The sequence below is a fragment of the Seriola dumerili genome, unplaced genomic scaffold, assembly GCF_002260705.1.
Source record: "Seriola dumerili isolate Sdu_G_001 unplaced genomic scaffold, Sdu_1.0 BDQW01000044.1, whole genome shotgun sequence".
Classification (NCBI taxonomy): Eukaryota; Metazoa; Chordata; class Actinopteri; order Carangiformes; family Carangidae; genus Seriola; species Seriola dumerili.
In genome coordinates, this window is record NW_019174299.1 from 5,554,309 (window position 1) to 5,577,472 (window position 23,164).

At 41.9% G+C, this 23,164-nt stretch overlaps 4 protein-coding genes across 6 annotated transcripts; 1 reads left to right on the forward strand and 3 right to left on the reverse strand.

The window, feature by feature from the left end:
* Positions 1-263: 263 nt before the first annotated feature.
* Positions 264-6,411, reverse strand: p3h4 (prolyl 3-hydroxylase family member 4 (non-enzymatic)). Its single transcript, XM_022739462.1, has 7 exons — positions 5,874-6,411; positions 4,723-4,872; positions 4,463-4,634; positions 4,223-4,351; positions 3,987-4,132; positions 3,400-3,483; positions 264-1,212 (listed from the first exon to the last, which is right to left on the reverse strand). Exons 1-7 carry the CDS (start codon positions 6,315-6,317, stop codon positions 1,063-1,065), a joined length of 1,275 nt encoding a protein of 424 aa, XP_022595183.1. The 5' UTR covers positions 6,318-6,411; the 3' UTR covers positions 264-1,062.
* A 2,158-nt stretch (positions 6,412-8,569) lies between these two features.
* Positions 8,570-13,345, forward strand: fkbp10 (FK506 binding protein 10). Its single transcript, XM_022739582.1, has 10 exons — positions 8,570-8,817; positions 9,520-9,665; positions 9,746-9,935; positions 10,043-10,188; positions 11,154-11,343; positions 11,431-11,576; positions 11,684-11,873; positions 12,129-12,271; positions 12,361-12,524; positions 12,663-13,345. The coding sequence occupies exons 1-10, from the start codon at positions 8,621-8,623 to the stop codon at positions 12,837-12,839; spliced, it is 1,689 nt and encodes a 562-aa protein (XP_022595303.1). The 5' UTR covers positions 8,570-8,620; the 3' UTR covers positions 12,840-13,345.
* Positions 13,346-13,525: 180 nt separating this feature from the next.
* Positions 13,526-17,405, reverse strand: nt5c3b (5'-nucleotidase, cytosolic IIIB). Its single transcript, XM_022739584.1, has 9 exons — positions 17,293-17,405; positions 16,797-16,895; positions 16,636-16,705; positions 16,508-16,554; positions 15,594-15,679; positions 15,416-15,505; positions 15,176-15,338; positions 14,881-15,081; positions 13,526-14,709 (listed from the first exon to the last, which is right to left on the reverse strand). Exons 1-9 carry the CDS (start codon positions 17,293-17,295, stop codon positions 14,599-14,601), a joined length of 870 nt encoding a protein of 289 aa, XP_022595305.1. The 5' UTR covers positions 17,296-17,405; the 3' UTR covers positions 13,526-14,598.
* Positions 17,406-18,036: 631 nt separating this feature from the next.
* Positions 18,037-22,569, reverse strand: klhl11 (kelch like family member 11). Of its 3 annotated transcripts, none has more exons than XM_022739727.1 (3): positions 22,525-22,569; positions 21,646-22,122; positions 18,037-21,347 (listed from the first exon to the last, which is right to left on the reverse strand). In XM_022739727.1, exons 2-3 carry the CDS (start codon positions 22,107-22,109, stop codon positions 19,763-19,765), a joined length of 2,049 nt encoding a protein of 682 aa, XP_022595448.1. In that variant the 5' UTR covers positions 22,110-22,122; positions 22,525-22,569; the 3' UTR covers positions 18,037-19,762. The 3 variants fall into 3 exon arrangements, with proteins under 3 accessions (XP_022595448.1, XP_022595449.1, XP_022595447.1); XM_022739728.1 differs by lacking the exon at positions 22,525-22,569 and adding an exon at positions 22,220-22,237; XM_022739726.1 differs by lacking the exon at positions 22,525-22,569 and having other exon boundaries at positions 21,646-22,202.
* Between the last annotated feature and the right edge of the window lie 595 nt (positions 22,570-23,164).

Genomic DNA, 23,164 nt, shown 5'->3' on the forward strand with positions numbered 1-23,164 from the left:
ACATAATCACCTTTATGTTAAAGTAGCTATGTGTAAGTTTTGCTATTGCTACATAACCAATATTAGCATTAAGAGCTAATACAAACTTACCAGTCTACAAGAAACGTTGCAAGTTCAGTATTATACTCCATTCCTTTGCTCACCAAGAGCTGTCTCCAGAGGTGGAAAAGCAACACCAGTGTTAACTCTTTGTTTTGCTTCTGTTTCTATCACTTCTTTACTGCCACTGAAGTTAGCATGCTAACCGTCGCTGTGGGCATATTATAACCTCTCGTATTGAAGCTCTGGTAAATAAACAGCTGTTAATGCTAATGTTGGCAAAGTAGCAATTGCAATTAAATTACAGTGGAAATCATCAGGAAATCATCATTGGACCATCACTATAAAACCTGGAAGTATTTAATTTATGAGGTAAAACAGAAAAAAGAAGCAAATGCTCACAGTGGAGAAGCTGGAACCTGTAACTTTTGGCATTTTATCCATAATAAATTATTGTTACCAAAATTAACTATCTGATCATTTCAAGATACTTCAATCAAATTGTGTTTTTGCATCTTACTGATCTTATCTAATTGATATTGAATGACAAAAACAAAATAAGTATATTAAAATATCATTTTAATTATGACCAAATTATAATAACAAAAACCCAATTGGTCATTTTCATAAGAAAAGCTACATGTCAGATTCCTTATACCACGGCACAGAGGCACTCAGCTTTCATTAAATAAAAACTGTAAATAAAAACTGTAGAAAAGTCATTGACAAGTGTTGACATACAGGCCAGTGACTCATTTTAAAAAATAACAGATTTAAAAGGCTGATGACAGCCAAGACAGAATATGTCAATCTCTGATCTTGATCAACATGATGGAGGAATTCATCCTTTTATTCTTCAGCTGGGCGGAGGAGACGAGTCGTGTGCGAGTTGAGCTTTTTCTGTTAAATACTGATGGGAGTGTCAGTCCGTCTGTAGGGAGGCCGACATTCTTTGGTATGTTGTCATGACAGGTGGGACGGAGCTGGATGAGGAAGCATTCTGTTCATGGACGAGGTCAGAGGTCAGTCTGCGACCTCTCCGGTGTCCCACTTAGTTTTGGGTTCCTGCCACCACTCGGCCAGGAATGACTCCTCATAGTCTCCCATCCCCTCAAACTCAGCGTCAGGGTTCTCCGAGTGAGAGGCCACCGTTTCTTCTGGACTTACCACGTCCTGAGAGTTAAACAAAACACTGTTAGGCAAGCAACCATTTTATTATCTTACTTCCACTTTCATGGCAAAACTGATTATTTTTCCGGCTTGTGCCGATAAATCTGTCACTTGTGCTCCCTGTTATTCAGCCCTCCACCAACCCCCCTCTCAGGTCCAGGCAGTGTGCGCAGCTGGGAGGGGCTGACCTGAGTTAAATAGATGTGGCACAGCCTCAGTGGCCAACACCTCCCAGCCACATACCACACACTGCTGGCGGAAAACACAGCCCCCCCCCCTGCTTTCTCTTCCTCACCCTCTTTTTCTCTCCCTTTCATCCTCGGAGACTTTTTTCTTGTGTACTTCTCCTTCCCATAATCTGAACAGCAGCTTGCTTTTAGTCTGCTCCTCCAAGGTAAAAATGCATATCCCCAAAGACCTTTAGGATACTTTGATAAACTTAAAATAAAGAATGTGAAATTTCTCCTTTGAAAAACAAGGCCATAAACTCCAGCTTCAATAGCCAATTCAGTTGTTGTTGAGTCGAGTTAAAGTGTCAAGGGTTGTTGTCTAGTCATGCAGACAGTTTGGGTTTTATCTGCTGAGGTTTTCAGATGTCTGTCTCTGAAACCTCTGCCGCCACCCCGGCACAATGGAGGTTGATGGAATTTTGTTTGTGCGGTTAAAAAAAAATCTCAGAGATGGATATCTGTAAACCTCATCAGATAAAATCAGCACAGCTAGATACCACTTGAAGTAAACAACTAACGCACCTTTGTAATTTAGGCAAACTGGGTTTTTAATCTGTCTAGAATTTGTTATTTTTCTAACCAGCAGATTATAGCAATAATAAAGTTATAATCTCTTAAAGCAAGACTATATAACTTTTGAACATATTCTTCCTATTGCAAATAAAAAGTTGAATTCATAAACTATAAAACACATCCTTGCTCAGTTCCAATGCACTCAACGCTTTTGCAGCTACAGCCAGATTTAGTCTGGTGTGACCAGTAGCTTTCAGTTGCTAACAGACTTTAGGTAGATATATGCACAGCAGACATTACTGAGTCCGAACACTGACTTCAGGATTATTCCCTACTCATGCCACTGTTGCTATAAGTTTTAAGTTTTAACATTATTCCATAATTGTCACTTGTGGCTGCAGTTTAAAAAAAAGTGACATAAGCTCCCTAAAAATGCTACAGCATTCAAATCTGCTCTGTAAATTACATCTCCTTTGAGAAAAAATTCAGTCAACAAACAGAAGATATATATATAATTATAGATATATAGATAAATCTATAGATATTTTTTGCATTACTTCCTCAGAACACAGTTAGTCCTCCAACAGGATTAGACCTTGTTCCCATACAGCCAATCAAATACCAGCTGCTGTCAATCAAACACAGACAACAAGGCTGCGGTGGAAAAGTCTAAATAATCTCCTTTCTTAACCACTTTTCCTCGACTGAAAACGTCATGAGGTCAAGATGTGAAGGAGAATTATAAGAATTTAGGAAAAGACAACCGTGATGCAGAGAGAATCCAACTGCATTTACACTCTCTCTACACGCTTTTTTTTTTTTTTAAACTAACTTTATTTATTACACATGGACGATAAAAACTCTCTTAACTCTCCTCTCCTAACCATAAAAAGAAAGTTAACGGGATTGAGAGGTTGAAATAAGATAACATGAAAGGAATACACAAGTGGAGGAAGTAGAGCCAATAAACCAACAATTAGACTGAAACTACAATATGTGCGTCGCTTTAAATGTAGCAGCAAGGAATTGTGGGACGGCATTTTCTCTTTTCCTATCGTAAAGGAAGGTCCAGTGTTTCCTATGCTAAAGGAGATAAGATAGGAAGCACTGAAGCTCCTTTTCTTATCATTCAGAGAACTGTACCAGATCTTATCATGGCTGCTCCTCAGATATTTCCAGTTCATTTCACTCAGTTTAAACCTTCCAAAACAAAAACAAAAAAAACTGCAGCCCAGCTCACTGTTCCAGCTGCTGAGATGAAAAGGAGCATTTCTGGTATTTCCCCAAAGACCATTCATTTTCCTTGTAATAGTAAAAAAACTAATTGCCAATGTGTTTGATTGCAAAAAAATAACTAAATGTGATTTCAGTTGGACTTTAAGCATGGTTGCTGTGTACACAGTACCACCATGCTGCATATCTGTATCGTACATCAATAGAAACGTACCTCATCGTCTGTCTGTAGGTAGTTCAACGCAAACTCCAGCATCTCCTTCTGTTTGGTTGTCTCGTTAAAATACCTCAGGGCTTCCTGAAAGACAAAAGTGACATCAGCTCCAGTTGACCGGAGCAGCATCCGAGAGCAAAACAACTTGTAGCAGGTTTATGATACTGCACTGAGCAGCAGCAGCAACAACAACAACCATTTGGCCTGTTTTCATTTTGTTTACTCCCTTTAAATTATTTACAGAGATACCAAATGTATTTGAAACTGGAGCTGCTTCAAGGCAAAGAGGTTTATGGGCCAGTTCAGGTCCACTGCAGCTGCTGCCAACTACACTCCGAGTAAAAAAAAAGACAGGAAAACAGTCTTTACAGATGAGGTTTGTACTTACCACCTTGAGATTGTGTTTATGTTCATGCCAAGACCACTTTATGCCTTCATTTTTCTGCTTTGGTTTATTATAGCTGGTGTGAATTTTGCTGACACTTTCTGCTGCCTCTAAACAATCCAAACTACGTCAGATGAGCCTGGTTCAACCACCAAAGACCTGGAAGTACGGATGGATGAAAGGTAATGAAGTTTTCACTCACGGGCCGAGGCTGAAAGTCTTTTTCCTCCAGGCCCCACTGCTCCCGGTAGAAACGATAGTACGCTACATTTTGCAGCATCACCTGGTCTTTGGAGTCAAACAGCATGTAACTGGCTGCACACGGAGCAGCATTCTTCACATCATTCACTGCAAAGGAACAGCAAAACGATCCAATCACATAAACGCATCACACAACATCCTCTCAAAATCCTCCAGAGTCACTGTCAAAACGCTTACATTTATAATAGGAAAACTGGAGGTAGTGATACATGGTGGCGACAAATTTCTCTACAAAGAAGCCTCCAACGCTGGGTGTCAGGTGCTCCTCGCATTTCACCTTACATTTCAGCACATCAGTGTAGAGATCTGAGGGAAGCAGGGAGGGGAAAGCACGCAAAAAAAACAAAAACACAACATATTATTTTCTTATCCAGAACAGGATGAACTGCAGCTTCCGTCAAACTGCTTTCTACTCACCTGCCAGTGTAGGGTAGAAGTCCTTGAACTCCAAGATCTCGTATGAGCCCTCGCAGCCTGCTAAGCAGAGGCTGTATATTTCAAAGTACTGCGTGATGGCCTGCTCCATGTGCCGGGCGCTGGCGCTGAAGTCTCCGCTGTTGTAGAGCGTCACACTCTTCAGGAACACACTCTGGATCACAAAGAGATGTTACTTGATGAGGCTGAATTTCAATAGCACATCTTTAACTGTAGACCAAAAGCAGCGTTAAGGTACCAACCTCATACGGCTGCTCCTCGTGGTCGATGAGATACTCCTCCACGTCGAACAGTGTCTTGTAGTAGTTCATGTTCTTGGTCAAATAGGGGTCAGTTGGGTTCTTCTTCAGGAAGGTGTGGGCTGCTGCCACAGCCTTCTCCACGTTATTGAGCTGTGTACCAACAGACAGTGTTAAAATGGAGAGCGCAGCTTGACTGGACAGTGTTTTCTGAAAATATGAGACACAGTCTCTGCTCACTGGACAACATGACCTCTGACCCCTTCATCGCAACAATTACTAACAGATGGAGATGTCAGGCTTCTTGGTTATAGGCTGACACAGTGCCATATTCAATTTATGTGAAATAAATAAGAGGTAAAGAAAATAAACATGGCCAAAAGGACGGAATGAACTTCCAGTTAAACACAGTCCCCTCTCTCTTTAAAGAACCTTTTGATGCTGATCTTAATGGTGTAACGTCATAATGCACACACAGTAGGTAATTAAAGGTTTCAGACAAGGTTTTGAAGTGGTGAGTGTCAACAACAAAGAAACACTTGAAAAACTTGATTAGTTCTAATCTTGTGTAGCTAGAATAACCTGGAGATTACCACACGATAGATGTGACCAAAATGCATTTTACGCACAAGTTTTAAGACGAGCGAAATGAGTGTGTTTGCCTGGTGAGCACACCTCCAGTCCTCATCACTGTGTGTCTGACAGAGGAGAATAAGGGGATTGTTTCGGGGGAACACTGGAAGAGACGTGGCACATGCTCAACTCCTGCTCAGTCGGCAGGAGGGCGCAACAAAGCAGCTGAGGATCTAAACTCCACACGTCGAGGGAGAGAAATTTCCCTTCTCTGAGTCAAACAGTCGATCTGCCTGAAGGAAACGACTGCACACAATTTAGTGGAGTGATTACGCATAATAATGGCAACGCTAAACCCACGCAAACAGTATGTTTCTGTGTTTTTTCTCATTCGCAAATTGGTTTTATAACGGGCAAGTCGCGATTACATGTCCTACAATAACTTTATTACTTTTCTATCTGTTCCACTTTGAGGTTTGTTTCAGTATCTGGTGTCAGCTTAGACTTTAGTGTTGGGCCTACATTTATTTTGCATCCCACTCTTGGGCACAGCACTCCACACATGAAGGCTTCGCTCTCACCTGGTAGTACGCATACTGTATGTACCGATACGGTATCCTTTTGTCGAAATCTTCCAGTAAATCCCTCCGTGGGTATGCGAGATTAAAGACTGGGAACCCCGCCTTGCACTTTTTAAGGCACGCAGCTCTCAGAAGGATGTGGCGCACGACGCGGAGGCTGCTGTCGGCGAACAGGGTGTCGTTGTCCCGGCTGACGGAGCTGCAGTTGCGGCTGCAGAAAGCCTCGCTGTCCCGCAGCAGCCGGTGGAGCCGCAGGCTGAGCTCCAGGAACTTGATGCTCTCTCGCCAGTTCTGCGCCCCGTACTGCTCCAGCGCGTAGCCGTACGCAGACTCCAGTGGCATGATGTCCTTCTGAGGGAAACTTTTAAAGCTGTACTTCTCATACTGAGCCTCCACCAGGACCGGGATGAGAAAGGCCAGGCACAAGCTTTTCAGGAGCATCATCGCCTCCGCCGGCTCCAGCAGGAGTCTGTTCTTGTTTTGAATGGATCAGGAAGCTTCCTCTTTCTTTACCAGGGATTGCTCATGTCTGCCTGCACGTAGGCTGTGGAAAGCCGTGTTGAGCTGGATGCAGAAAATAAGATCTTCTGGTCACGACTTTCAAAATAAAAGCCACACTCGCTCACGCATTTACCCATACAGTCAGTGATTAAAATTGTAATCTGTGCTGTATTGCTTTTAGTCACTGTAGCTTTTCTGCACGCCCATTGCAACAAAATCCGAGCACTTGGTCGAGAAAGGCAATTCATCTCATGGAACATCATGTCTGCGTCTATCTTAAATGAAATGCATTATCACATGTTTGACCATAATAAATGCACACGTGTGTTTGTGATGAATAAATCAGCACTACTATACCGTCCTAAGATATTTTGAGCCCAGTAATGAAAGAGGAAAGAGGTGTGATGTATACATACAAGAGCCTGGACTAAATGGTAGAAAAGAGATTTGCACATATCAGGATCAAGCAGATATCAGGAAATGCCTAGATTCTTGCTTTCCTTGGATATGAATATTTTATGATTGCATAAAACTAAAACTACAGGCTCTTACAACTTTTAACTTCTTTTCATTTATAAAAACAAAAATCAAACTGAGAAGATGAATCAACTGTGCAGCTTTATAGCTGACAAACGCAACTCAACAATTACGTTGAAGTCAGAAGTCCGTACTTCCGGTATAAATAGTGCTAATTGCTGCACGCTTGACACAGGCGTCACAGTCTGAGTTTGGACCTGAAGAAAGAGGGTCCAGTTTTCCTCAGTGTTTTCCACCATGGTCATAACACCCAACGGACCCATGAACCAAAATGTATCACCGAAATAGGGATCTATTTCTTATTGTTTTGTATTTTGTTTTGTTTTGTTTTTACAATTTGAGCATTTTTGCTTCCAGCCCTCAAACTATAGGCAGATAATAAATTTATAAAATATAGTGGTTGTCTGAAAAGCGCTTGTATTTCCAGTCTGGTTATAAATTGTGCATTCCAAGAAAACTGACAAGCTGAGACGTGTCAGCGAGTTTAAAAATCCATCACCTCTGGGCAAATCTAATCTCTAATATCGGACTCTTAACAACATTTCATATTCATAATGTTGGAGGCTGCAGGCTTTTGTGGTAGAAGTTTTAGTCTGATGGTTATTAGGACCCAGAGCCTGTTTTTTGAGGCAGATAGATGTGTTCAGAAGCACTTCTCCGTGTAATCCCTGTTTAAAATGTAGAGTGCGAAAGGGGATGGATACTAAACTGTGACTCCAAAGGATAACTAAAGATTATGGTGAGGCACCTTATAATTTCATCTCATACGTGAGTGAAATCATGGAGTCAGGCCTCTGGGCCAAGCATTACACGTTTGCAGAATCCATTAAAAAGTGGGTGGGTGCCCGGGGGCCACTCCTCCTCCTCCTGCTCTCTGGAGTGAATGGCCTGAATGATGCGTCAAGTGAGCCAGCGAGAGCCGGAAGTAAAAGCACAAATTAAAAGCATAATCCTTTCAGTTATAGAAATATTCATTCTATGACATAAATACATTACATCAGATGTCTATTTAAGTAATGTCTGCTTGTGCAACATGCTGACTTTTGTCAAATTGCTACTCAGAGCTTAGGATGACAAACATATGTGGGGTCGATTAATACCCTGACTGAATTTGTTTAATATATTCCATTCTATTGTCAAGAACACACAGCCTCTCCATGCTGCTGAAAATGTGCATCCATACTATAATCCCTGATAACTTTGAGACCATAGATAATCATATTTTAAGATGCTACTGCTATTCCTCACCTTATTTTTGACAATTGTTTGTCTCATTCTTCCTTATAGCTACTATTGGTGTTGGTGTATTGTCTTCAGTACCTCTCTTTTATTTTGTTTATAAAATAAAATTCATGGACCAGAAAAGGATGAGAAACACTGTTTTAGGCTCCTGACCCTAAATGTGTAATATAAAAAAATAAATTACATTCAGTATATCTGCAGGAGTAACACGAGTCAGTCCTCAATTGGACCGTCAAGATGATTACCCCTATACAAAAAATGTCACTTGGATGTGCTCAGCAAATATATATTCATATTCCAAGTTCTTTGAAAAGGCATTTATTTTGTAATCTGTAACCGGAAGTTTATCTTATTCCAGCACACTTGATTTAACCTGAATTTCTTGCGGTACTTCTCTCTCCACTCCAGCCGCATCACCCAGCTGGCAGACTGCACGAGCTTCCGCAGTTATTGTCATAACTTTCCAGATGGATTTGATGATAATGTTGGTTTTATTTTTCCTTCATGTAGTCACTGTGAAATGCAATCCCGGACCTTTAGTGGACGTTGTTGTCGATCGGTACGATATACCGAAAGTTTGTCCCCGAGAGGTGCAAACAGAAGATTTTATCCGTTATCATTTCAACGGTACTTTCTTTGCAGATGGGCAGAAGTTTGACTCCAGGTGAAGTTACAGCGAAATGCACTTTTGTATGTCAGTTAGTTTCAACTGCGTTCATTTATAGCTTTAAAGTCTTTTGTACGAGAAAGTTAAACTTTATGTGTAAAGTCAAGAACGAGCTTACTTCACATGAAAAATATAGCTTCAAATAGCATGTTTAGCTATCCCTCTTACAGAATGGTTGCTATGCAGTGCATATTGCAAACTGCAAAGTATGTTGCCTCGGAACAAACATTGTTGTATCATGGAGACACTATGGTAAACAGAAGGAATGTGACTCACAACCATTTTCAACTGACTACAGCTGTGATACCTTCAGACGTGTCAGCCACATGGTCTCTGATGTGTAACAATTTCTTAGCTATGTGTTAGCTATGTAAAAACTTTAATACAAATGCACGAGTTTTGTTCTTGCTGTGATTGAGTATCCTGTTGGTACACAAAGCGTGAGTTTTTTTTGTTAAGGTGGTGGATATTTCAAACAACCCTCTAGGTTTTCAAAATTGTTAAAATAACTAATCATAATTAAGCCAAGAGAGTCCCTTTAAATAATATTGCTGATTGTGGATGGAACAGTGGATGCTGACTTTATAGCACTACAAAATATTGGCATAATTTTTCCCTAATTACATGTGTGCTGTTTTGACATTTCTACCTGTGGTCGGTACCATTGATTTTCATTTACTTCTCCCTTTCTGTCTACAGTCATGACCGAGGCAAAGCCTTCATCAGCCAGGTGGGCCTGGGCAGACTCATCACAGGGATGGACCGCGGTCTCCAGGGCATGTGCGTGAACGAACGTAGGAGAATCACAGTCCCCCCACACTTGGCCTACGGAAGCATAGGAACAGGTGTGATGAAACTCTCTCTGCACTTTATTAGTGACATGGTCTGTGCTGGTTTATGACAATCTGTGCTGCTTGTCTGACAGGTGGTGTAATTCCTGCTGATGCTGTGTTGGTGTATGATGTTCTGCTGCTGGACATATGGAACGCTGAGGACAAGGTCCAGATCCGCACGATCAACAAACCTGCAGGTTGCAAACGGACCACTGTGGCATCAGATTTTGTCCGTTACCACTATAACGGCACCCTGCTGTCTGGTGAAACCTTTGACTCCAGGTGAGACCAAACACCACTGAGGCTGCAGGTTGTTTATTGCAGGAACTTAAAAGTATCTCCTGACTGTTTCTGTGCTTTTCAACAACTTTGAACTGTGTTTAATATAGCTACTCGAGGAATACAACCTATGACACCTACTTGGGACAGGGTGACCTCATCAAAGGCATGGACGAGGGTCTCATGGGCATGTGTGTTGGAGAGAGACGGATCGTCATCGTCCCACCCTTCCTGGCGTATGGAGAGAACGGCTCTGGTACTAAATAATGACATGGTGGTGGCTTGTGTACAAACATGTTTAACTTAGCAGGAAATGTCAGCATGAATACTATGATTTTTTCATGACTTTCTACTATGACCTTTTATGGCTTATTGTACTATGACATTTATATGCCTTACCATACTATGTTGTTTTTATGACTTACTATACAACGAGTTACTTATGAGCTGACACGGTTGAGCAGTGGTTAGAACTGTCGCTTCATAGTGAGGAGGTTCTGGGTTTGAATCACGGGCCTGAGACCCTTCTGTGTGGAGTTTGCATGTTGTCCCTGTGCCTGCGTGGGTTCTCTCCGAATACTCTGGCTTCCTCCTGCAGTCCAAAGACATGCACAGTAGTTTATTAGTGGCTCTAATGCCTTACTATACTGTGACTTTTTAGGCCTTACTATACAATTACTTTTTACGCCTTACTATACTATGACTTTTTTAGGCCTTATTATACAATGACTTTTTTATGCCATTACTATACTATGAGGTTTATATCCTTAATATACTATGAAATTTTTATGCCTTAATATACTATGACATTTTTATGCCATTACTATACTATATTATTAAAACTTTTGGTTGACAGCATTAAAAAGCCAATCTCTTGTTTTGGAGGGGTGGCGTGGTTGTTGCGTCCCTACCAGTGTTGAGGCCAAACCTACGCCTTTGCAGTATTGTTTCATGGTACTGTAGTTGAGAGCAATGAAAGGTGAATGTGTGAAACTCAGGCTCAGCCTGTTGATCGACATTCTCCTTCTATATACTGTATGTGTGATGTAGATACAACTTGAAAGTTTCATAGCACAATAATATGGATAAAAAGGTCTGCCTGGAAGATAGGACACTAATGTCAAAACTGGGTGAGCAATAATGGAAAGCATATTTGACAAGTATGGACCTGCAACTGTGATTTGTAGGCACACTGTAAGTATTAGTTTTTTTCCCCAACAGGAACTCTGGTCCCTCCTCAGGCCACACTGGTGTTTGAGGTGCTGCTGATTGATGTGTTCAACCCCAAGGATGACCTGATTGTGGAGGTGAAGGAAGTGCCTAAAGGCTGCACCCGCAGGACGGTGACTGGAGATTACATCCGCTACCACTACAACGGTACCTTCCAGGACGGCACGGCTTTCGACTCGAGGTAAACCTGAGACTTCTCCGTTCTCCGAGAGCAATAAAATACAAAGAAAAAAAAAAAGAACTCTGATTGTTAATCTTCCCTTGACAGCTACCAGCGAAATAGCACCTATAACACTTACATTGGGATGGGATATGTGATCCGAGGGATGGACAAAGCACTGCAGGGGCTGTGCATAGGAGAGAAACAGAGGATTACAATTCCTCCTCACTTGGCGTATGGTGAAGAAGGAGTTGGTGAGTTTGATTCATGGATTTAGAAGAATTAAGAAGACATTTGGATTGGAATAACAAATCACTAAGTTTATGTTTATAACATTGCCCTGTTTATTTATTGGCTGCAGGAGACCTCATTCCTGGATCTGCTGTGCTGGTCTTTGACATTCATGTCATTGATTTCCACAATCCCAAAGATCCGGTCGCGGTTAAAGTAACCCACAAGCCCCAGGAATGCAACGTGACCAGTGAAGCTGACGATCTGATTCAGTATCGTTACAATTGCTCCCTGATGGACGGCACCCTGCTGTACTCCTCGTGAGCCCCCTCTGCTGTTCACTCTGCTTCACTGCATCCTCCTCCTCCCGGTTCATGCATGAAATCATTGCTGGCTCCTTGTACGACAGATTTCAGTGGCCCTGGAACTGCAGATTTGATACCATTTCCATATCCATGACAACAGCATGTATGCTTGCATGGCTCGAGGTTTTGTTACATAGAAAATTTTGATTTAGTTTTAATTTGTTTTGGTTCCTTCTGTTAAGAGTGGTAACATGTTATCTGTCACTGCAGGGATCAGTACAACTCGCCCTCTACCACGACTCTCGGAGCAAAAATGGTGATCCTGGGTCTGGAGGAAGGTTTGAGCGGCATGTGCGTGGGTGAAAGGAGGGAGGTGGTCATCCCTCCTCACTGGGGGCACGGTGAAAATGGAGGTCGGTCATTGGAGCTGCACAGATCACACCCTGCACACACTTTTTTTTCACCCTGACTCGTGTTCTCTTCTGCGTCTTGGTGTCTCCAGCTGGAGGAGTCCCCAGGAGTGCTGTGCTCTTCTTTGAGCTGGAGCTGGTGGAGCTGCAGAAGGGAGTGCCTGAAGGCTACATGTTTGTGTGGCTAGGAGACGGCCCTGACCCCCTCTTTCCTGCTATGGACCTCAATGGTGACAAAGAGGTTCCTCTAGAGGAGGTAAGGAGACAAGTTAGGTTCAATCTAAGTAAAAAAAGAAAAAAAAAAAAAACAGCCTGGGTATAAGCAGGGAAATTTCTTTTTAACAGTGCAATAACAGTGCAATACTAATAATAATATCTCCTGTATTTTCTCCAGTTTTCATCCTTCATCATGATCCAAGTTAAAGAGGGCAAAGGCCGTCTGCGGCCAGGGGTCGATGCCGACAGCATCATTAAGGACATGTTCAATAACCAGGACCGCAATCAAGATGGGAAGATTGTGGAAGATGAGATGGATGAGGAGTCTGAACAAGTGAGACGAGATGAGTTGTAAAAAGGGACATAGAGTATTTCAGTGGTGGTCATTTACTGTCTGGGGTAATACTGTCGTCTTAGCAACTGTCGTGCCACTATTTTGAAAATGTTTCAAATATTGAGAGCTTTTATTTAAGGCAGTCAGACAGTTTGCTAGATTCTTTTAAAATGCATTAATGACATCTCACCCCACTGCAGAAGCACATCAACAGCACAAGAGAACATCTGTATCTGAGGGTCAGTATGTTGTGCACAGGAAACAGGTGTTTGAAACTGTGAAAGAAATAAATAATATCTGTAAAGAAAATATATTCCCCTCAAAAGAAAGGCAGATTTAAGCATTTACATCAAACTACCTTACAAACATTTGGGCAGGGCCCATCCTCCAGACTATATAATTTTATATAAATGAGTCAAATGCAGAGTTGTTGTCGTGCCTCACACCCGTCTCTTGATAGACAAATAAAAAACCACTGGTTGTACAGTTTGGGAGTGGCAGGTTTGTACTATAACAGAAAATCTATCATAGAAAATTATATTACAGATTGTGTTGTGAAACATAAAATAAACTGTTTTATAATAAAATAAGAGACAACATCAACTTTCTTCCTTCCACCCTGTTCGTGCACAGACATGCACTGTACCGGTAAACTACTTTGGCAGATTTTCACTTAGTTAGTTTCACTTAAGGAAAATGAAGCTCAGAAAAGATGAAACTGAATTTTATTTCGTACAAGTTGTAACATTGGAAAAGTAAATGAGTTTGGACAGATAAAAAAATCATGACTTGCTGCATGTGGCACACAGTCCACAAATGACAGAAAAAAAAATCTGTCATTCTTGGATATTGTTCTATTCTTTAGTTAAAAGGTTTTTAGAAACTTTTGTTGTGGCAGTGCAGAAAGTATCAAACTCCTGAATGAACCTAGAAATTAAACTATCTAAAGTTTAAAAAACAAACAAAAAAATCTAAATAAGTTTTATTTTTCTTGCAAATACCAGAAAACTTCTGAGGTAGCAGTTACTCTTACAGATCATTAGTGAACTCAGATCTTAAAAAAAGATCTAGATATTTTTATCTCTGCTCACCTATTTATTTTAAGTGTTGCACAGACAGCTGTCTGTGCAACACTTACTATTACAGTTGTGTCATAAGAAAAACAATAGCTTTAACAGAAAACACCAAATGTATTGTGAGCTTGACAATATGGCAAGAAACTGAAAAACTAGACCAAGGTAAAACATGGAAAATGATTTTTAAAAGTATTTGGTTTCAGGTTAAAATTAGCTGGAAAATTGTTTTGTAGTAAGAGGCTGGAAATCAGTTTCAAACCAAATGTCAAGCGCTGCCATTGACGTGCATTTTTCTTTCCCTTTTATCAGTATATTTTTTATATGAGAACCAGAAACGTCTGACAATTGTCTCCCAAAAAAAAAAATAAACAAACACACTAAAACACACTAACACACACTTACATGCTGCACATAGGTAGACAGTCCAAATCTGGCTTCCATCATATACAGTATGGTCTAAAAACAGTTCAACCATTAACATGAGAAGAAGGCCCGTAAACATGGATATGAAAGAGTGACATGGTGTTTGTGAGCTGCAGCTGTGCTAACCTTGACTCATTCACAAACGTGTATACCTTTTTAGTAGAAATTAAAAAAAAATACTCTAAACATTCTTAGTTGGTTATCAATAACGTTCTGAAGATGGGCCTCTTCAGTTTATAGCACCAGAGTGGCAAGTGAACCTTAAACAGTCAATTCTCAGTTCACTTATTGCCAGTGAGGTAGAGCAGTACAGCATTGGGGACTTCCAAGGTTTCATCTTTTACCAACACAATGTCATATGAGTCCAAGTATGACTGCTTCCTCTCCTCCACCTGAAAAAACAGATCAGAGGTGTGTATTAAAATGTCAGAATATGACTTTACTGTGGTAAAATGTTTGAGTCAGTGAATGTTTTCAACTTAACCTTCACCTTAGGGTGGCAGGTACTAAATATTGCTATCCAGTCATTTTGATGAACGTGTGAAGGTGTGCTTTTTATTTACCTTGTCATTGAGGAATCCGATTTTGAGGATGTTCTCCATCTGCTGCACCCCGTCAGCCATGGTCAGATCTCCCAGAGAGTCCCCCATCAGTAATACGTTAGGTCGTGCCCGCAACTCCTGGAAATGGCCAGTGTTGAGCAAAGCGCCTTCCCTTTTGTTGTAGATGTGGATCAGCTCTCCCTTGAAGGCCTTCAGTACCCCCTGTTTAAGCAAATCAAGGCACGTGTCCATCACCTTATGCCCCATCCCTGCTGTGGGGCTCAAATTGAGGTATGTTTGTAGTGTGGCTACTCACACACTCATCAAAGTCCATGTAGTTGGAGAAGACTTTGACGTTGGGGTGGAAGACCCCAGCCTGGCGAATCACCTCCTCCAGGATGTCTCCTATCCCAGCAGAGAAGATGAGCAGAGGGATGCTGTGCTCATGCAGGTGGTCAAAGAAGAGCTGGTAGCCCTCTCTGTAAAAATATCAAGTCAGTTCAAGAGGCCATTTTATCATTGTTTTTATTAAAAATCACAAAATAGACTTTCTGACCTGAGCATGGCATCAGACTCCTGTACCACTTTGGCCAGCAAGTCTTTTCTGATCTTCTGCTGTACCAGTAGTTCATGGGCTTTAGTCCACCTGTCAGAAACAATAAGCAGAGCAGTTTTATGGACACATGAAAGTGCAAAGTATCATATTTTCAAGAAAAGGTGTATTAAATACTCACCACTCAACCATTAGAGGCAACTTTTCATCTATTGACCGTGAAGAATCGATCTCTATAGGGTAGTATGTGTTGAGTAGTTCCTTCATCTAAAGGAGACAGCACAATATTCAGTGAACTATGGCTTAGATGTTCAGAAAAGATGGCCAAATTTCACCCAGGAAGAGAAAGTTTTCTGTCATATTATATCACAGGGATTCATTTCACGGATTATATTTTTTCTCCTATATCCATTTTATTTAATCTGTAGTTACAATAGTAACATGGTCCAGACTATCTCTTTGCAATCTTCTTATTATCTTCTTATTGAAAAATATGCCACATTGCAGATACAAAAAAACATCAAGAAAAAGTCTGATTTAACAGCAAGAGGGCTGTAATAAGGGCACTTAAATTATTTGCTTTACTAATAATAAATGCAAGTCACAGATCATGGTTGATTTTGTCATACGTTTCCATTCCCCCTATTGCCCACTAGAGAGCAGACAATAAATGTAAAATACTGAATGAATGAATATCAAACAAAAGCATAAGTGAGATATTTTCATGACCTTTATGTGTTTTACTGCTTAATAACTGAAAAATGAAAAACTTTGCAATAAATCATTAAATTTTAATGAATGTTAAATACATTACATATAAGTTATATGTATGCAGTGGTTTACATGTGGATTGAAATATACTCCACAACATGATAATTTTGCAGAGTCTTGAACTGGAGACTGTTTAAATCACATGCTATTTTGCACTGACGCATGACATACTCCAATTGTAACCTGGAAAATAACTATAATTTAAGATTTGCCATACTATAAGATAAATTATTACATAGCGATGCTACTATGTTTTGTGCAAGTTTAATTAATGTTAGTCCAACCAAAGGAAAATCTACTTTTGCACTGACGCATCTTTCTTACCTGCTCTTTGCAGTCATCAGAGATAAGTTTGCTGTTGTCAAGTATATCTGCAAATAAAACACACACACACGTGAAACAAAGTTTAGCCAAAAACAACCTTTATATGCATGATAAACAGCTGTGCTTACTGTGACACGTAGGGCACCTTTTGCCATTGTGTGCAAATCTTGTTAGGGTCATGTCAAAGTCTGAGATCACCTGGAGCAGAAAAGAATATGAACACAAACCTCTAGTATTTTTCATTTTGGCCGATACTGTTTATGAGAGCTGCCAACAGGGTGTAGTTTACCTGGACGGTGTTGGAGCCAGATTTCGCCATGGACTGTAGGATCTCGTGTACCCTCTCAGGGTCCCTCATACACACCGAGGGGTTGGACAGCTCCGGGATCTGAGATGAGAAAATACGTTAAGAGTGTCAATGAGAGAGACACAGAGTGATTATGTGACGTTGGAGTTGTTTGTTTAGGCAATAAGGAGGAAGCATAGTTAGCTAGCCGGAAAGGTGCTAGCACCCAATTGAAAAGCACACTATTTCGCTTGCTAACTTACTCCCTGTCCACACAACATTTCCAAATGCTAAAACACTGACTCTATAGCTGTAATAATAACCAGTTTATGTTGTCATTTACTGACACGGTATAGCTAGCTAACAAAGAGAAGACCGTTAGCTAACGACACTGTAGTTTGTTAACCCAGTTTAGCTGGCTAGTAAGCAAGTACGCTGGTGTGGGATGCATCCTTTTTGGTGTGAGACATTCCGCCGAAAACTTGCTGAATAAAATCACCATTTTCTTGAAATTTGTTGCCGATCCGTAAAGGTTATTTTGACAAACAGCGTGTCATCAGTTGTTAATATTCGTTGATGTGTAATGTTGCTATGCACACGACAGAATCTTGTTGTTCTGCTGCCTTCAGGTACAGTCGTTAAGCGTCGGGATTTTAATAAATCGCACTAAATAGTAAAATTAAGCGTTAAAGAGTGCTAGTTCACGAGATTCAAGTGACTGTAGACCATGTATGGGAGCCGTCTTTATAAATTATGACGAGAAAATAAACATAATGTAGGTGACATATGTTCTCTGGTCTAAAGGGCTTCATTTTGTCTGGTATTTTTACAATTACGAGCCTCTGAGAAATATGTGAAGGCAGCACCACTACTTACATAACTTCAAGGTGGGACGGTGTGTACTCTTCCCCCTGAGGCAAAGGCACTGATTTAAGGTTCCACCCCATCCCTCACCCGAGGTTTCGCAGGACGATTAACTATTACTGAAGGGAACAAAAAAGCCCTGTTTACAAAGGTGAGCCAAAACTCTCGGTCATACATACATTTTAAATTAATCAAAAAAATCCAATCACGAAAGTCAATACCACTAACTAGCCTATCATTATAACCGCCACAACTGTGAGACTAATCAATTTAACTGTTGTGTTAGTTAGAAGTTACAAGACTTGCAAGTAGTACCTCTTTTAACCAGTGAAGTCCAACAAAGCAATGATACACTACATGTGCAAACATTTGTCTTACAAAACAATTTTAATTGCAAGTGATGACATTAGCATTTCTTACATCCAATATTAAGGACACAATGTCAGACTATCACATGCAAAGCAAATTACATAGCTTATACCACTTAATATCTGCAGTGCTATTAATGTTGGTTATAAAGTGGAAATGAATATCATTTCTGCGCTCTGTAACCTTTATGCTGTAATAGGCGCTGCCTGGACAGTGGGAATTTCTGAATGTCAGTCACAACACATTCATAAAACAATCCCTTTTGTTTTGCCTTTAAGTCTGATTCTCATTTTTAAGTCTCTTTGGAGGGTGAAGGGAGACCACAGAACAACATAGCAGATCTCTAATATACACCCAGCTGGCATTCAAGTACAGGAACACAAGGTTTTACAAGACATTTAATGTGTGGAAACAAATCTGAAAATGATGTTTACATGTTTTTTTCGTTTTTTTTTCAAAAAAGATCTGAACTTACTGGCTGTAAGCTGGCTAAAACAAACCATCTCCAAAATACAATCACCTTGTCTGACATGAAACAAATGAAACAAGCAAAGTCAAAGTGCAGTGGCAACTTAAATCCCTATGCTTCTGTAAGACTTTAGAAACAATTACATGTCGAAAAAGTGCAGTTCTACAGAAGCTTTTGCCATTCTTTGCAGAGTGACAACTGAACCCTCTGCAAACACAAAATCATACACACCCCTGCAGTCACACATATACACGTTTTCTATGTATCTTTCTAAAATGAATGGGAATACACTGAGCAACAGGCTGCCAAAGTGCAAAAGAAAAGAATGATTAAGCCATTGCTAATGATTGGTGCTAGAATGCAGTGGCCAAATAGAATGTTTCAGTGTTAAGGAAACTCAAAGGAATGCTTTCATTACATCTTCTCACATATTTTGGATATTACAGTCCTCTTGTCCTTTCACCTCTTCATAAACCTGGAAAAACATTTCTAGTTTTCAAGTTTTATGTGAGCAACAAAAAAGACAGAAATATACTCTGTACAACTGTTGAGGAGAAACTGCGATCTAAAAAGCAAACTAGTCTACAGGATTTTAAGATTAACAGCCTTTCTGAATCAATTCATATTTAGTTGTTGAGGCTGCACAGCAACAAGCAGAGCCATTGTAATAGAGCAACTATGATATAAGTTAGAGTTAAGACTTTTAGATCGATCATATACTGGCATGAGGAGATTGTCACAGTGTTACAGTGGAATGAGACTTCATTAAGCAGGTTGGACTGAATGTAGAAATGCAGTTAGTAGTAACGTCACATAGCCTTCCAAGTACAGGCATACAATAACGGAATGTAAAATATCCATATAAATGTATACATATACAGCTTTATACTATTTATGTACAAACAGATAAACAGCATCTATACCAACATACTTGACAAAAGGATATTCAGTTGTTGGCTGTTATATAACACTCTTATTCACATGTATACATCCGCCCTATCCCCCCTCACAGACAACCAGCAGGTCAGCACACGCTTGCCCACATATTTCATGGCTTTCCACAAATCAGCCATTAACACAACACAGTATGAGAGCCAATGGCACAGGGTTGAGATCAATGAAATGCGGGATGAGAGCAACACAAGACCCACCGCGGCGTGTTATGTACGAATGGGGGTCAATGATGATGGTTGCAATGGAATGGTGGTTTGCAGTAGATCCTCAGATAGAACTGTGCAGTTGTTGGAAGGAGCAGACACCGGCCTGCTCAACACTCTATCTGTGACTGGAGCTGCCGGCGCAGGGTGAGGGTGCGCCGGTGAAGCTGCTGCATCTGCTGCATGCGATCTCGCTGGCGGGCCAAGTTCTGGGGCATGGGGTAGCGCTGGCAGCCGTACAGGAAACGGTAGGGGATGCGGACATGGCAGGCTGTGGCTCGGCAGCGAGGCTGAGGCATGGGCGGCAGCAGCATCCAGCGCTTCCTCTCAGCACAGTAGCGGTAGGCCTCCTTACGATACTGCTTGTCCACGTCATCGCTGTTCTTCCAGCCTCCGATGATGAAGACATCCTCATCGAAGTGGCAGATCGCGGCACCCTCAATGCTGGTGACCTCTGGTGGCAGGCTCTCCAGGATCTCATCAGAGATGCGCACACTAATCTTCTGCCTGGCCACCTCATCCCGCACTGTGTAGCTCTTGGGGCAGCAGGAGGCTGTGTGGTAGAAGTTAGTAGAAGCCACAGCCATCTGGAAGATGCAGTAGTTGTCAATAAGGGGCAGGGAGTCAACATCTTGCCACTGGCGGCTCTCTGTGTCGTAACGAGTGGTCACAGTCTTCAGTCCATCCTCATTATCTGTATCAACAGGTGTACGTGCCGTGACGTACACATAGCGGTCCTCCACACTCACTGCCTTCACATCCCGCAGGATTTTGGGGGCAGATTCCAGATTGTGCCACTTGTCTTGCTCCGGCTCGTACACACTGACATCTTTGAAACCTGGACTGAAGTTTCCGTGGCCACCGATGCTGTACAGGATATCCTTAATGCAGGTGAGGCCAAAGGAATGCTTGCGTGTGGTCAAGTTGCTCACCTGCTCCCAGGTGTTGCGATTGGGATTGTAACGCTCCACCGTCTTTGCAAAGCCTGGCTCCATAGAACCGGCTACGTAGACATGGGACTCTGTGGCAGCGATGGCGTGGCCATCCAGGTGGTTGTGGATGTGCGGCAGGTTGACCCAACGGTCCTCGTAAATGAAGTAGCCAACACACTCACTCAGGTAGTCCCCCCCCTCTGACACTCCGCCCACTACCATGATAACGTCCATGTTCTGGCCAAAACGAGGCTGAAAGGAGGCCATGTGTGAAGACCAGAGCTCCATGTCAGCTGACTTGAGGTTTTCAAAACGAATAGCGTGACCCTCTACTGCCTCTGACACCAACCGGAGACAGGCCTCATTGGCAGCCACCAGATGCTCATTTTTCACCACCCTGGTCAGGTAGGTGGGCTTGATTTGGGGCAACCTCAGGAGACGGAACAGCTCCTCAAAGTAGCGGCTTCTTTCCTCTGGGTTCTTCTGCACCCACTTCACCACCGCCTCAAATAGCACCTCCTCAGAGTCCACTGTGATCTCTGCATCAGACAGCCAGTCACGGACCAGGTGAAAGGGCAACGTGTAGAACTCCTCATCCTGGATAACCTTATGGAAGTTGCGACGGATCATGTCTGCAGCCCGTAGAGCCAGCTGGTCCAGGGTGTACATGTGGGCTAGGCTGTGCACAGCCACACAGTTGGTCAAGCTCAGCTTCTTCTTCAGGAACTCCCCACAGAAATCCTTCAGTTGCACCAGGAGGAACCTAATGTACAGCCAACAGTGAGAAACACAGTATAGGATGTCAGAGGGAATTATCAGTTCCTGTTAAATAGATAATGCTACTCTGTTTCAACTGGTTAGGCCAGACCAGTCTAGAGCACAATAACAATACTTACAGGCAACAAAGCAGCCACACAAGGCCTCATGCTTTGACTATCAAAATCACTGTCTGTCAGTCTTTCAGTCTGTCTGTCTCTGACACACACACACACACACACACACACACACACACACAAACACAAACACAAACACAAACAGATGTGACTGTAAACAGAACATACCTATCAGCTAGCTCCAGTACTTCATGTACATTGCAGGTGCTGACGCGGATTTCACCAGTGTACATATACTGGATGACACTCTCCACCGTCTCCGGGTCCGGCCCCAGCTCTGAGCTCCATTCCTTCATCTCTACCCGTCCGGACAAGGACTCGGAGAACTGTCCTCCAAGCAGGGGGGTGAAATAGTCGGTGGCCGCAGCAAGCACTGATCTGTGGGCTGAAAACTCACATATCTGGACGCTCCCGGCAGCCGCCCCGCTGCTGAAGGCCAGCGTCACGTCGCAGAACAAGCCCTGCTTCCTCTGCTCGTTCTGCCGCCGAGACAGCTCCGAGCAGTGGGAGGAAGAGGTGAAGTCCTCGGCCTCTTCCGCGTCCCCGTCTCCGGCAAGGGCGCTGGGTGTGCTGGTTCCGCTGTTACCACTGCTCCTGGCGGAGTCCTCCGGGTTGGGGGCCGCCGCTGCCATACTGGTGCCAGCGCTGGAGGAGAGCAGTAATGGGAATTGAAATAAACTAGTGAGGGAAAGGAGGCGACATACGCAGCCACACATACATGGAGTCAAAACAGAGAACGAACCCGAAGCGCGTTTCACATTCGAGTTTCACATCCGCGACTTGAAGGGGAAAATAAGCGAGCCCAAAATACATATATTTCTGATGTAAATGCGATATTTTAGAGGGAATAGTTTAGCCTGAATTTCAAACAGAAGATTCATTTTCATGTCAAACTAGTGCTACGGATATTTTGTTAGATTTAACGTATAATCACAACCATCATTCAGCATGCGAGTAGCTACATGTACAAAATAATAACTTAATTATTCAAGATGACTAAAGTATTATTTTACATAGGCTACCAATCATAGATAAGCAAAAAAGCACCGTTTTTGGAGTCGGTAACGGAAGCGTCAGGAAACTACGAATGAGCAACTAACTTCAGCTTGGTAAACACAGACAGAATCTCTGACATGCGCAGTGGGTGAAAGGCGTAACCGCGTCGTTGACGTGAGCCGCCGTTCCCGAGCTCACTGCTGAGACCTGCACATGTAGACAAACTTGTACTGACATAGTTAGCCATACAGGCTTAGAGAATTTCAACACACTCATCCCAGCCTCATACCTTTATATTTGTACAGGTTCAGTATAATTACAGTGGATATCATTTTAATCCGTTGTGGCCTTTAATTAAATCAGACCATTTTACCCTATTTTGATGTTCTAATCCAGATTAATAGCAGGAAAAGCACACCGTTGATAACAATAATGGCTGTGTAATTAGGTGTGCCTGTAAAATATGTCATTCAGACACGTGCACAATAGCATGATTCTGCCACTGACACACCTACATGTAAAAAAAAATTTATTAAAATGTTATTAGTTACACCTGTGAATCACAAGTCATGAGGCATAGTCCTGTTCAGTTCCAGATTTAACACTTTAACAAAATATGTATGAAGCAAAAAAGCAGAATTGTTTACCTCAAAAGGTTCAGATAAGGAGATCAATATAAAAGATTTCAAAG